Genomic DNA, 13,577 nt, shown 5'->3' on the forward strand with positions numbered 1-13,577 from the left:
TCGCTGAGAGACAGATGTAGTATGTCACAGCTAAACACAAGACGGTCTGCAAACATTCCACACCTTCGATCTAACCCACCACACTGCATCCACCAAACAGGCTAAAGGGGGAAAAAAAGATTAAAGAATAAAATGACATACAATAAATAACTGCCGCAGCACATAAATAGAATATAAACATTTTTGAAGTGTTTCAGTGTTTCTAGCTTTGCAACTAATAATCGTCCAATTACACAGTGTGCTACTTTTATAGACCTGGCTGAAATACTTCTGTGACCCTGACAGATCAAGGGGAGGAACATTCATACAGAGGAATAGAGGTAGTAAAGGAAAAAATAAGACATTTTAGAGGCTCTGCCTGGCAAACAGTTGGAAAAAGACTATGGGCCCATTAAGGCCCTAACTGCACACAACCAATGCAGGCTGTCTGTGGGAAAACCCATGCATGTGTTGCCCACAGAAAATCCACAGTGGGTTTGCTGTTGGATATACATAAGCTTCCCCTGCCCATAGTGACCACATGGACCCACAGGAGGCCCACAGTGGCTTGTTTGCTGCGGTTGAAGCTATTTGTGAACTACATTCTAACAATAGCAATTAGCGCTAAACACAAGGCACAACTGAGGTTACTGTGTCACAAAGACTAAAATGGCACAAAATGGAAAGTACACTGTGAACCATGAATATCTATGTAAAATATGCCAATCTAATCATTTAGTGCTGTGAAAATTTCTTCCTGATTTAAATGATGGTGCAAAAAAAAAAAAATAAAAATAAAAAGTCACAGATTACCATTAGGCTTAGAGGCCTTCAGCATATGCAGCATATTTCCTGGCCATCCATCTCATAGTTGTTGCGATATTTCAGTGTGAGCTAGACAAGACAGAGAGCCAGACAAGACAGAGAGACAGACAAGACAGAGAGACAGACAGACAGACAGACAGACAGACAGACAGACAGACAGAGAGACAGACAGACGTTGCCATCCCAAGCTGCTGATGAGCCTGACGAACTCAAGTGAGCAAAGCAGAGATAATTCTGTGGTCCACACCAGTCTCTGGTGGCTTTCTGCAAGCAGGTTTATTACAAAGTAATATTACAGTAACAATTTCAGCTCTACCGAAATTAACCATACATTGACATGGATGCACAGAGAATGTCTACACAGAGTGGCACCTCTTCAGGGTCAATGTACACGTTGCTGTGAAGTGGTCAAACCAAAGAGGGGCTGCAGCTGCTGACAAACGAACAGGACTTGAAAGCTTCATGATTACGAGGTTTTTGCTACTTGTCTTAAATAGAGTTTTCTCAAAGGTTTCTGCAGTGCTTACTGGGGTTTACTGTGGTATATTGCATTGCCCTTTAAATGCAAGTTGGCAGTATAACATAGCACTTAAATAGATAATTGCAGTGCCTCAAATGGTACCATAAAGCACCATTTACTCCAAACATCAGCATACATAAATTACAGTACATTCAGTAACTCTCAGAGCGCTTTTCCACATTTTTGCCCTTCATTAGTGTGTAGAAATGTTAGTTAACCGTTCCACTTGCTCATTCCCAGATTTTCTAGTGTTCACCAAACCTACAGGATTTGCATAAATAAAATAAAATACAATAAAAACAATTTGACATTTTTCACAAAAAATAAAATACATTAAAAACAAATACACAAGGCCATTAACATTCCATTCTCACATATTAAACCATATTGCCTCTTAACAGAATATTTTACATCTTTGCAACAATTTAAATAACACTCAACACATTTGCAGTCTTTTAAATTCAACATCTCCAGTGTCCATTATGTGTTTCGGGTGCAACTAGCTCCTGGGTTGTTTGTTTTCAAGGCCAATGACTATCGCTTGGATCCCTTGGCCAGTTTGCTCGTGGGAGTGGTTCTTTTTTGAGGGGTGGGGATCTTGGAGGGCTTTCCTCCGTGTTGTCGGGATGCAGACCGTGGCGTCGCTCTGGTGGACTCTCCAACCGTCTCAGACGCATCTGAACACACAGACTGGATGTCCGAGATGTCAAAGTCAGAGGCGTCACTTCCTCTGCGACTGCTTCCTCTGCTTCCGGCTTTGCTTCCTGGCCGGCTGGAATTTTTTCTTGACTCTGGAAACATTAAATCAAGGACAATTATTTACAGGGAGCTTTGAATTTTCTGTATTTTGTCAATGGTTGTTGGTTTGACGTCTGCTGCTAGTCGATCTGTGACTAAGAAAATACCGACAAGCAACTTTTAAAACAAGATGAACTCACTGGCATATACTTACCTTTTAATTTGACATGTTTAGCAAGCAGTTCTTGTTTGTACATCCAGCAGACGTGGGGCAACATTCACATTCATGCAGTGATTTACTGAAGTTCTACTCACCACCTATTGTCTGTGTTCGAGCTTTCAGTACGGCAGCGCTGATCAAGGTTCCCTCTTCACCAGACTGAAAACCTTTGCCAGACAAATACCCAGGAAGACGCAATTTGCTGCCTTGAACCGCAGAACTCTGTAAAAAACACAACTTTAAGTGCTTTAAAATGTAATATGTGGCAGTTAACTGTAGAAAATGGACCTCACCAACAAGTTATACCAGAAAACACTACAAATATTACTGAGTTAGTTTTAAATTTTAGAAAAAACGCTTTGAAAATCCTTATCTTTGCAGCAGCCGAGGCATCTCTTTTAGAAACAGTTAGTAAGACTTAAGGCAGAGTTAATAAGCCAAAAACCAATCACACATGCATAGATTACATTTAGAAAGTCAAAGACACTGCAGTTGGCTTGATAAAAAGCAGATATTTCTTATCAGACAAGACTTAAAGACTGAGCCCATTATGCAAAGAAGTTAGAACTTATAGACCCAGCTGAAATCACTGTCTCTACTTCTGCTTCCAGTGAATCATTGTTTTCATTTAATACCTAAATTAGAAATCAGCTTACGGAAACATAATAAATCTAAACTGACAAATACACCAGGTACTTAGTGGAAATATTTATTTTTTGTCTATTTAAAAAAAAAAACTCTGGAGTAGATTTCAGTTGGGTCACACATCTAAAGCGTTTCGCATCATGTGCTTTATATGACTATACCTCTGAGGATGAACCTTGGCTCCCGAAGGAGTCTGATGATTTAAGAGGAGTGGAGGGTTTGCTGTTTGTAAGCCATGGCTTATCATAATTGCGGGTTATGTGTTGGGGAGTCTGGGGAACAATGGCAAATCAAAAAAACACAGATATGGATTCATAAATCAAAAAACTACAAGGATTACTAGATGGAGGAAACAGAAAATAAATTACAAAATGATCAAATTATGCAAAACAATTAAAGAAAGGCAGATAATTAAGAAGGAAATCATACTAGGGAAGGATCAATCTACGGTGTAAAAGAAAGGGAAACAACAGCTGGTTCGCATAGCGGATAGAGGCTCTTACCTTGGGTGTGCTGGTCAGGGCTTGGTGTGACGGCACCGGACAGCTCTGACTGGACGTGGATCTGTTGGGAGAAGCTCCTCTGGACGACGGCCGAGACCTCCGACCTCTGTACCGGAAACTCGCCATCACCTGCGTGGTTCCCTCTGGGAGGATGAACTTCTCTCGCAGCTCCATATTGGTCCTGCCTTTAGCTAAGAAATGACACTCCAAATGAGTCATACTGCATAAAAACTTTAGTGATAAATTTTCACAATTATTTTGGTTTTGATGATAATGAAGTTGATGGTGTGTGAACACTTTATTTTCCACTTCTTTTTTAAAATTTTTCTAATAATTTCCCAAATGTTTTATAGGAAGTTTCCTGGACAGAATTTTCCTTTGTTTCCACAAACTATTTCCTTGAAACAGGTGCTAGAATTAAACCCTTACAAATTCAGTAATTACTCAGTTATTATTAGAAAGTTCACATTTTGGCAACTAAAAGCTTTTTTACACTCGGAATTCAACTACATCTACACAGTAATTCCCTGGAAACTTCAAATAAATTCGCAAACATATTTAATATTGAATTATTGAGAAATTATTAAGAAACTACAGACTAATAAAATAAAGTGTTACCATGATGTGATTGTCTCCTTAAAATGCACAAAAAAAAAAAAAAAAACAACAAAAAACCTTGTCTCATGCATCTTCCCATTTTATCCATACAGTCTTAACAGGAGTCCAACTACTGCTGCTATGGAATAAACTGTAATTTTTTTTCATCCAGCAGTATTCAATGCTGACAAAACTAAAACAAATCAAAGTTTGCCTAAACACTTCCATAACCAAAACCTGCCAAATGAATAAAAGTACAAAACCAAAAAAACACAAACTACACAGAATCAACCAAAAAGCACTTGTTAAAAACAAACAGATTTACATGCAGTTTTAATAACTAAGCCCCAAAAAAGAGAACAGTGCAACAAATACTGTTTCAGTTTTGTTGTGAGTTATGTAGAGACGTCATCATTTCCTCTAATGATGAGTATTTGCTATTTACAGGTAATACAGGCAACTTAGCAGCTCTTGAACCTTTCATTGGGGTTTCAAATACTTGCAGCAAACCTGAAAACTGCAAAAGAAGCTTGGCTCGGAGGCCCTCATTACATGCTGAGAGAGTGAAAAGGGTCCCAAAATAGTGCCTCAGATAAAGTGACAGCAGGTGATGTGACTCACACAAACAACTGCATGCATGAAAAACCAGCCGCAGCCGAATGACAGTTGATTTGTGAGCCGGTTTGGGAGAACGGCATTCATCCACACTCAGCTACGGCAACACACACCAGGACCGACACAAGCAGCACACACTCGGATGTGCAGACACACATACCACTGGTGGGTTCATGGAGCAAGGTGAGAAAGTGTGAGATTTGCCAACCTATAGGAGACTGAGTAATTGAAGAGTTTGATTCCGAGCGCAACATTTTGCTCCCGTGGTGATGAACTAGAAGAAATGATACGATGTTCAGCAGGAGGAAGGTTTAGCAGGAAAAACAGAAATTGATCATTAATACAGAAGACAGCGGAAACAAGCAGAGAACAACAGTGTTTGCTCTAGACGTGGACACGGGAAATTTTCATACATTTCCAGGAGATGACTGAGGTACAACTGTGTTGTTTCACTCAGTTTTTACTTAATTTTTGTGTGAAGTTAAAATAGCAAGAAAAGAAGAAGAAATTAAATAACCACATAGTATAAATGAGTAGACAGTCATAGCAGTGATTACTAAGCTATTCCTGATGCAGCTGTTATTCTGAATTACTATATTAAGTAAGGAACCCAATAATGATAGTAATAATACATATCATGTCATTTTTGGTAAAAAAAAAAATAATAATAATATTAATAAGTGAAAAATACCACTATTACTAACTGAACTTTCACTGATTGACTTTAATCCTCAGTAATATTCACAGCATACATATGTAATCCTCACACTAAGCAAGTTGTAACTTCAAGTCAGTTCACATTAACTAGTATTTTTCACAGTATTTTTCTTCTGTATCTATCAAAATGTTCGTAATCTATGTAATAAATTCTAATAATCCATACAGATGGAGTATACAGTGATACAAATGTTTCTGTAAATCAGAGAACTGGACAATCCAAGTCAGACTGATGGAGCAATCATCAATGTCTACCTTCCTGAAAAGATTTAAAAACTGGAATAATGGCCCAAACTGGAAATTGCCAAACTGTTTAACTGCACACTAGCGAACAAAATGTAACTGAATGCAGAAGTAGACCTCATACAAAACCAGATGTGTACATGATTTAGTATTTGATCCATCAACCCTGGTGTGTGAGTCCTCGTGGTAGACTTTAGAGCTCACCTCTACAGGGGTCGTTCTTCACCAGGAACTCATCCAGAGCCATCCAGCCTCCTCCCACCCGCACCATCACAGTGCTGCGTAAAATCCGCACCAGACGAAGCTGCTGAGAGTCTCCGAACTACAGCGGGGGAAGGAAAATAGAGAGAGGACGTGTGAAAACACTGACCTTGCCACGAGCACTGCAGACTAAAAGCTGTGCAACATTAGAAACCAGACTGATTTGGAGAATCACATTAATTCCATTAAACTAATCAATCAATTTTTAGGTAGCTTGAATCAAAAAATGTCTCATTAAGCTGCAAAAAGTATAAATCAAAGAAGCTTTATGCCAACTGGTTTCATTTCTATGTTGCACAGGTTTACACACAAACACAAAGATTTAGACACAAAAACATCAATCTTCACATTTCATTTCATTCTCAAAGACACACATTACACAAAGATCAATCCAACTGGTTTTCTTCTACTAGTGTGTGCTGGTATGTATTTTCCTGAAATTATTCAATGAGTTCATGCTACAGTAAAAAGACTCTTGTATATTCTCATGCCTACACTTCTTCTAATACACACAATTATTTGATGTCGAGCCTGACTGATTTATTATTATTTCAAAATTTTTGAAAATACTGAAGCTACTGTATGCTGGTTTTAGAACAATCATACAAATTTAATGGGAAAAACATGTCTTCAAAGCTTAAGCATCATTCAGGCTCTACATTCTTGTTAGTTACAGTTAACAGACGATGTAATTTCAGCTCCTGTATTGTATTGTGAAGCTGTGCAGTAATTACAGCAGTTACACAAACTTCACAGCTTCACAAACTTATTTCAGTGATTTCTGCTTATGTGTGGTTTTAGTTGTAATGTCTGACTTTAATTTAGTGTGTATGGCGTCTGCTTGGTGCCATTACTGCAGGTTGAGCCTGTAAAAAAAAACAGACCTGAAGGCACATGATTTTACCAGCAGGGGGCTCTCGTGTATAATCATTTGCCTTCTTTTTACCAACCACACATATCAAACATTAGAACACTGAGCATGTTATGGATGTGAATGGTTCAAGCCCGATGGAGGTGATATGAGACGGACGTCAGCCAGTTGGATGTGACCATGAGCATTAGCACAAAAACATCAAATTTGCACAGAACAATCACAGCCGCATGCTTTCTGTCAAAACCAAAGATTCACATTATGATCAGGCAGACAGACATCAATCTCCGGCAGTCCAGCACTTTGTTGCATTTTCTAGAGCTACGACTCAAATGCTCGGGATGCACTGACACGGATGCAGATCCGATGCAGCTAGCTCCAATGACACACTGAGAACAACATGAGGAATGGTTCAAGATCAGTTCTGTCTAAACTAACACACTGTGACACGCAGACATGACCAAACACTGATGACCCTCCACCTAAGTGCCGACTATCTTATGATATCTGAAACTGGTATAAAAAAATCTTGCACTTGTATGATTATCAGAATGATTTAATGCCACTGGTGATTTTAGTGATCAAATACATTAAAGGTGATGATGATCTGGAGGAAAAAAGGCACAAGAAACAGCTTAAGAATAACTATTTACCAGAATACAGCTTTCCAAAACCGCAACGTGTAGGTGGTTGGTAAGATTTTGATTTTCCCTGTTTGCTATTGTCTCATCGCCGATTAAGGAGTCATGTAAGCAGTGAACCAGACCAAACTGTCAAAAGAATTATTTCAATTCAATGTTGTGCAAAACAGCAATACAAACTAGTTTACAAACCACCACTAATACCCCTGTCCCCTCACACTAACACCTCCAACAACCCATATCAATAAAAAAAATTTTGAAACATGCAATTTATCAGGACATATTAACTTAGAAAGTAAAATGAGAAGCAACGTATTCATTGAAATCATTAAGTATGCCCAACTTTACAAATTAATAAACAGTGTCAGTTACACAAAAAGTGTGTCAGCCAATGTTGAGGTATATCATTCCCATGACTGAAGCACCAAAGGCAAGCACACAGAAAGCATTATTATATGCCCAGCAGATGAATATATGCCCGTGGACCAATAAAATATGGGCTGAAATGGTGTTGGCACACTAGCATCGTGTTTTCTGAAACTCAAAAGCAGATATTTACTGCATTGGTTGTCTTACTTTACAACAAAAGAAAAACTAATTTGAAAATAGAATGACATGAAACTTAAAACACATTGGACTCTTAAGGCTTTATGGTTCATTTCAAATCAAATTTGAGATTGCATTCAGCTACCAGCACATTGTTAGATGGAAAAGAGATTAAATTAGCAGGCCAAGGATTTTTAATTCTACTTCTGAGTTCCAGTCTGAGAACATCAGCAAGGAATCTGGGCAGAAAGTGTTAACTGGACAGAAAACGTGGTAAATGAAAAAGGACATAAAGCTTGATAAGGCACATAACAGAAGTATAAAAGCAGAAGATGGCATTCACATGTACCTGGTTTCCAAGGTAGAACTGGTGATGTGAAGAAAAATATAGAAAAGTCAGCACGTGTTGATGTTTAATGACAGTTTTTACAGCACAGTCAACACTTACCTTCACCAAGATCTTCCCATTAAAAACGTAAATATTTGAAAAATGTAATAACCATGTCACAGCTTGTATGTATTGAAAAAAAATTGCATTCAAAGAAGCCAAAAAGGTCTAAATGTGCTTACCCGGTATTTGTTGGCACCGATTTGTTCCACTTGGAATCGTTTTGGACATTTGCACTTTGCCACTTGACGTGTGACCTACAAAGAGATATTTTATTGAAGCATGTCCTCAAGAGACAATTTAAAAGCCAGTGCACGAGAGTTCTCATTACCTCATCTTCAATTTTGTCAGCATCTGTTAGTGGTTTGTAAGCATCCTTGTTGGGATGAAGAGCTGCCACAAACTCATAGTAATCAATGTAGCCGTCGCCATCTCTGTCAAATATATCTGCAACAGCGCTCATCTCCAGACGACTGGTGGGGAATTCTAACGAAGAGCAAAGCGTTATCAAATAAACATGTTTGGAACAAGCTGTTCAGCTGTAAGTTTGCATGTTTAAACACTTACTGGAGGACAGGATGCCCTCTATGAACTCCTGCCGGGTCACTTTGCCATCTTGATCTTTGTCAATGCGGCGGAAGAAGTCCATGACACGAGACTTTTTATGGTTCATCCAGCGCATGTAGCGTTTCCGCCACACATCAAAATCAAAATTGGCGAATTCCTTCAACTGCACAGAAGGGAAAGAGAAAGTGATAAGAAAAGGAAAGCCATGCATTTACAGGAAATGTGTGCTTGTGATAAAACTAAGAGCTCATTTGTGTGAACCTAAGTGCCGGATTACCTCTTCCAGTCTGTCCAAAGCATCATTGAGTTTCCTCCTTCTGTCCAAAGCCAGCAGCCACACATGCTGCCACTTAGTCACCAGCAGGTTAATTCTCGGGTTCTTGGTCTCAATGGGAGCTTGTGTGGTTGACGCATACATCGTTTGTGTGGGAGAACGTTTTCCTGTGAGAAAAACACTTCACTGCAACTGTGTATTCACCATGTAATCAGCAAGAATAGATTCACAGTGACATCATCACAGGTGCTAAAACGGACAACATTAGGATGTCGTGTCACCCTACAGCGACTCAGCATAAAGCCAGATGGTTCAGGTCACGCTCTGTGAGGGGAAATTTGTGGGATACATACTTCCAGCTCTTCCTTTGTCCAGAACAGGGATCTGAGATTGGATTTGGGGCTCCACAGCAGCCTTCCTTTTGTGTGTCTTGGTGATTTTGTCAACATCTGGTTGCTTCCTGGTCATTTCCTCCATGAACGCCTGCAGGAAAAAGTGACAGTCAGCTATTGTGAAAAAAAAGCCATACATTATGATGATTATTAAATTATTAAATAAATTATGCTAGCAATATTTGAATCTGTGGTTTTCTTTTACCTGGTGTTCTGCTATGAGGCTTTTGACCTCCTCGATTTCCTGAGGCAGCTGTTCCTTGTCCTTATCATTGAGGTTGGTTTCAGCCCACTGCAGCCACGTCAGAAGATTCTCCAGCAGCTCATGAGTGGCTAACAGCTCAGTGAGGGCCGTGGCCAGTCGCTGCTGGTGCTGTCTGGCCCAAGCCTGAACCTGTAACAGCAGCATCATACATACTATCATCATATTATTGTCTGTTGTGCCGTCTATCTGTAGTCATTCTTGTCGTGCATCTTTTGGGTGCTACAAAGAGCAGCAAACCTAAATGGACAGAGTGTCCCAGTTTAGTGATTTGTGCATAAAAGGTAAGAGGAAGTCTTGTAGCTTGAAGCATACAAACTTGTGTACTGTCATACCAACAGGTATGTAAAGCATGTGTGCCAGCATGCAGCTGCAAACTGACCTCCTCAAATCGGGCTTTAATGATGGTGTTCCAGTGCTTGATGGTGGTGATAGAGTCTGGATGGCAGATGCTGAGAATGGCCTCCCCCATACTGGTTGCTTTATTTAGAGCAACTCGCTTTTCCTCCAGTTTCTTCATGAACTCCTTAAAAAAAGCAAGTGGAAAAGGCGTTTAGATAAGGAATTGGATTATCTTCAACAAACATAAAAAAGAAACATTGCTCGTGCTTGCTCTAATATCGCAGCAAGGTCAGATCCATTTCGATCAAATGATATCATAGTTAAGAAAAATATCTACACCGCTGCATTTTTGGCAGGGAAGATGACAGGCCGTCGACTTGCAGACAGGCTGCAATTACAGAGTCAGGGTCTCAACTGTTTACTTAAGAAAAGGACTTAATCACAAAAGAATGCCGGCATGTTTCACTTCTTTAATAAAACAACCCAAAACTGTCAAAATACACAATTTAAATAAGAATGTAAAGTTGAGCTTGGATTAAAAAAAAGAACATAAACATTTGCACTGCTTGCCTTGTGCTGTTCAATAAGCGCCCGCAGAGCCTCCTCGTCATCAGGCAGGCTGCCATGGAAACGCAAACTCTGCTCTGCCTCCGCCAGCCACTCCAGCAGGATATGAACAGTAGAGTGAAATTCCTCAGCCTGCAGACAGAAGACACAGATCAGTCAGGCCGAGGGAGTCACTTTACAGTGTTTCTCATGACTGTAGGAGCTCTACAGTACCTGGCACAGGGCCTGCTCCAGTCGGGCCTGTTTGGACACCGAGAGGTTGCACACCGTCTCCCAGCGAGTGCTCAGCTCCTGCATCTGGACTTTAACCCAAGAGGAATCATCGTGACTGCTCTCAATCAGCTCCCTGGCCGAACGTTTGAGCGCCTGAACGCTTACTGTCCGCTTTCCCAACTCCTTCTGGAAAACCTGCAGTCACCGGTCAATGGACGACACATTTAGACAACATGAAACTGCCACATTTTGAACAGTGTTAATTAATGAAACCAAACTTTTCCAGTTGCTTTGATGATTGCTGCAGAAACATTTTTAAAAGTGTCCTGTTTTAATGACAAAAAGTAGAGAAATGGTTGCTTTTGTTAATTCACTGTGTATGATTGAGTAATAGACTGCAACAAAGACTTTGTTAATTTGTTTTCTTTATAAATTCAGTGACGTTATTTGTTGGATTTTTCTTAATGATGACTGAACAAAAGTCAAAGAAAATGATCAAAAAAAAGAGCATTCATTTTCTAGACATCTTTGCTGGACAGAAAATTTCAAAGAACACTGAGACTCGTTGAAAATGTATAATGCCTGTCCTTTAGGTGTTTAAATTTGCAGTCAAACTCTAGTTTGGTTTAAGAGTCATTTGCTTTCTATTGTGATAAGAAGCACCCGGTGATAAAAGGAAAGGGTGGTGGTGCAGAAGTGAAAATGTCTTCCTGTGTCTTAGGTTCAGCGTGGTTTTCTACCTTGTGGTTGTCTATCAGGTTGAGAACCAGGTCTATGTCTCCATGTACGGGCTGGTCCTCAGCCAGCTGAGGTTCCACTCTGTACAGCCAGTCAATGAGAGCCTGGAGAGCGTCTGTAAACTGTCCGGAGAACAGCAGAGCCTCCTCCAGCTTGTTTTGTCTGCAGGAGAGAAGAAATCATCCACGGTGAATGAAGAGGCCTGGCAAGTAGTTTGAGTAGCGGCTGGTGGGATAAATAACAGCTGCAAATGTATGAAGATGCATCCTCACCTCTCCACTGATTTGCCACAAACTGTGTCCCATTTGTCCCTCAGTTCACTCAGCATGTCAGTCAGCTTCTGATTATCATCCTGAAGGGAGGTCTTGTCTTTCAGGGAACGCCCTGTTCGAGCGGTGGTGTCGTACACAGAGTGTTTGCTGCCCAGAGCTTTCTGGAATTCCTGCATGTGAGAAAAAAGTACTATCAGCAATATTATAAAGACACTGACAATAGAGAGGCTTCGTGGAGTGCTGTAAGTCTGTGTCTTTACATGCACGAGGTATAGGATTTTCTTCTTACTATTGTCACCATGTTAAATAGTACCCTAATCTGTGTGGGTATGTGTGTTTTCTGATTAAGAATGCAGTATTCAATGAGAGAAACAAAAAAAGGGGTCAAAACTCAAAGAGCCACTGCTCTACAGAGATTAATAGTATCCAAAAGCAAGGCTTGCCCTAATACATTTGGTCCATCCCGGGATTATGATAGGATTAGCACAATCTCCCCACATAACACTGCAAACACAACAAGAGGAGGCTGCAACACAAGTAAATGCACGACTAATGCATTCTGTAGATACTGCAGTTGTCATAACTGGCTTTTACCGCTGTAATTCCAACTCTCATATATTACATATCAAGCTGAGTGCAGCTGATTCATGATTTTGTAGATGTTGGCTTGGATGCAGATGTTTCTGTATAATGAATGAAACTCTGCTGTAAATGTATCAAGGGGACCCAGCGTACTTTCTCATGGTCTTTTTTCCCTCCAGTTACCTTGTGCTGTGCCAGCTGCATCTTGATTTTGTCTGGATCATTGGCAATTTCCACTTCAGAGTCCAGAGTCTTCTCAGATTCATCCAGCCACTCCATCAGTTTATTGAAAGTTTCATGGAACTAATGAAAGATTAAGAAACAAACAAAAAGCGCAAAGCACGTTTCAGTTGATTTATCACAAAGTCCTGCTTATTGTTCACATGATTAAATTTTCAAGCCAAAGAAACAGAAGAGGCCCATATGAATGAAAATACTCTAATAGGCTGCAGGTTTCATATATTTCCAGAGCTTTCCAATGAAAATAAAAAGTCTTGACAGCATTGAAACCATGCCTGTGTCAATCTCAATACAAATATGCACAGAACAGCACCTGTTTCGCTCTCTTTCTGGCGTCGTCCAGCAGACGACCTCGCTCAACAGACCTCTGCACCAGCTTCTCCCAGCGGCCCTGCACGCTGAGCAGCAGGTTCTTGATCAGGACCACATCCTGTTTCTGGCTGAAGTACTTCAGATGTGTTCCGGTCTTGTCCAGTTCAATAATGTGCTCTCTGTGGGAGTTCACCTCTGTCACGAACATCTGTGCAAGCACAGTAAAGAGCAGAAATAACAGCGATTTAGGCCATATGTTAAAGTATCAAAAGGGAATCAAAGTTCTTACTCAGCAGCAGAGGTAATGTGATTTGTGTGATTAATGCGCTAATGAGTTTTGTTTTTAAATGACAAAACAGATGTCACTGACTCATTATTGGCTTGAGGAAGAAGCAGAATGGTGAAAGAGTGAACATGAATAGCTATTTTGTATATACTAATATCTATCACTGTATTTATCATAAAAGTAGAGTAAAAGCATAGTTGGATGATGAGGCTTTAACTTGG

At 40.1% G+C, this 13,577-nt stretch overlaps 1 protein-coding gene across 28 annotated transcripts in view; it reads right to left on the reverse strand.

Moving 5' to 3' along the window:
* Positions 1 to 1,056: 1,056 nt before the first annotated feature.
* dst (dystonin) overlaps positions 1,057 to 13,577 on the reverse strand; it is a 110,445-nt gene continuing 97,924 nt past the window's right edge. For 12 of the 28 annotated variants that reach the window (XM_035944026.2, XM_035944038.2, XM_035944024.2 and 9 more), the window contains 21 exons: positions 13,072 to 13,278; positions 12,702 to 12,821; positions 11,937 to 12,106; positions 11,667 to 11,826; positions 10,927 to 11,121; positions 10,717 to 10,845; positions 10,187 to 10,330; positions 9,748 to 9,936; positions 9,504 to 9,633; positions 9,154 to 9,317; positions 8,877 to 9,039; positions 8,641 to 8,795; positions 8,492 to 8,566; positions 8,271 to 8,288; positions 7,388 to 7,504; positions 5,807 to 5,924; positions 4,803 to 4,916; positions 3,431 to 3,621; positions 3,089 to 3,199; positions 2,378 to 2,504; positions 1,057 to 2,115 (listed from right to left, as the gene is read on the reverse strand). In XM_035944026.2, coding sequence (XP_035799919.2) covers positions 1,859 to 2,115; positions 2,378 to 2,504; positions 3,089 to 3,199; positions 3,431 to 3,621; positions 4,803 to 4,916; positions 5,807 to 5,924; positions 7,388 to 7,504; positions 8,271 to 8,288; positions 8,492 to 8,566; positions 8,641 to 8,795; positions 8,877 to 9,039; positions 9,154 to 9,317; positions 9,504 to 9,633; positions 9,748 to 9,936; positions 10,187 to 10,330; positions 10,717 to 10,845; positions 10,927 to 11,121; positions 11,667 to 11,826; positions 11,937 to 12,106; positions 12,702 to 12,821; positions 13,072 to 13,278 — 3,054 coding nt within the window. In that variant the 3' untranslated portion in view covers positions 1,057 to 1,858. The remainder of the gene's footprint in view (positions 2,116 to 2,377; positions 2,505 to 3,088; positions 3,200 to 3,430; positions 3,622 to 4,802; positions 4,917 to 5,806; positions 5,925 to 7,387; positions 7,505 to 8,270; positions 8,289 to 8,491; positions 8,567 to 8,640; positions 8,796 to 8,876; positions 9,040 to 9,153; positions 9,318 to 9,503; positions 9,634 to 9,747; positions 9,937 to 10,186; positions 10,331 to 10,716; positions 10,846 to 10,926; positions 11,122 to 11,666; positions 11,827 to 11,936; positions 12,107 to 12,701; positions 12,822 to 13,071; positions 13,279 to 13,577) is intronic. The other 16 variants (XM_035944052.2, XM_035944046.2, XM_035944036.2 and 13 more) reach the window with 10 other exon arrangements.

This window comes from Amphiprion ocellaris, chromosome 16, assembly GCF_022539595.1.
Source record: "Amphiprion ocellaris isolate individual 3 ecotype Okinawa chromosome 16, ASM2253959v1, whole genome shotgun sequence".
Classification (NCBI taxonomy): domain Eukaryota; kingdom Metazoa; phylum Chordata; class Actinopteri; family Pomacentridae; genus Amphiprion; species Amphiprion ocellaris.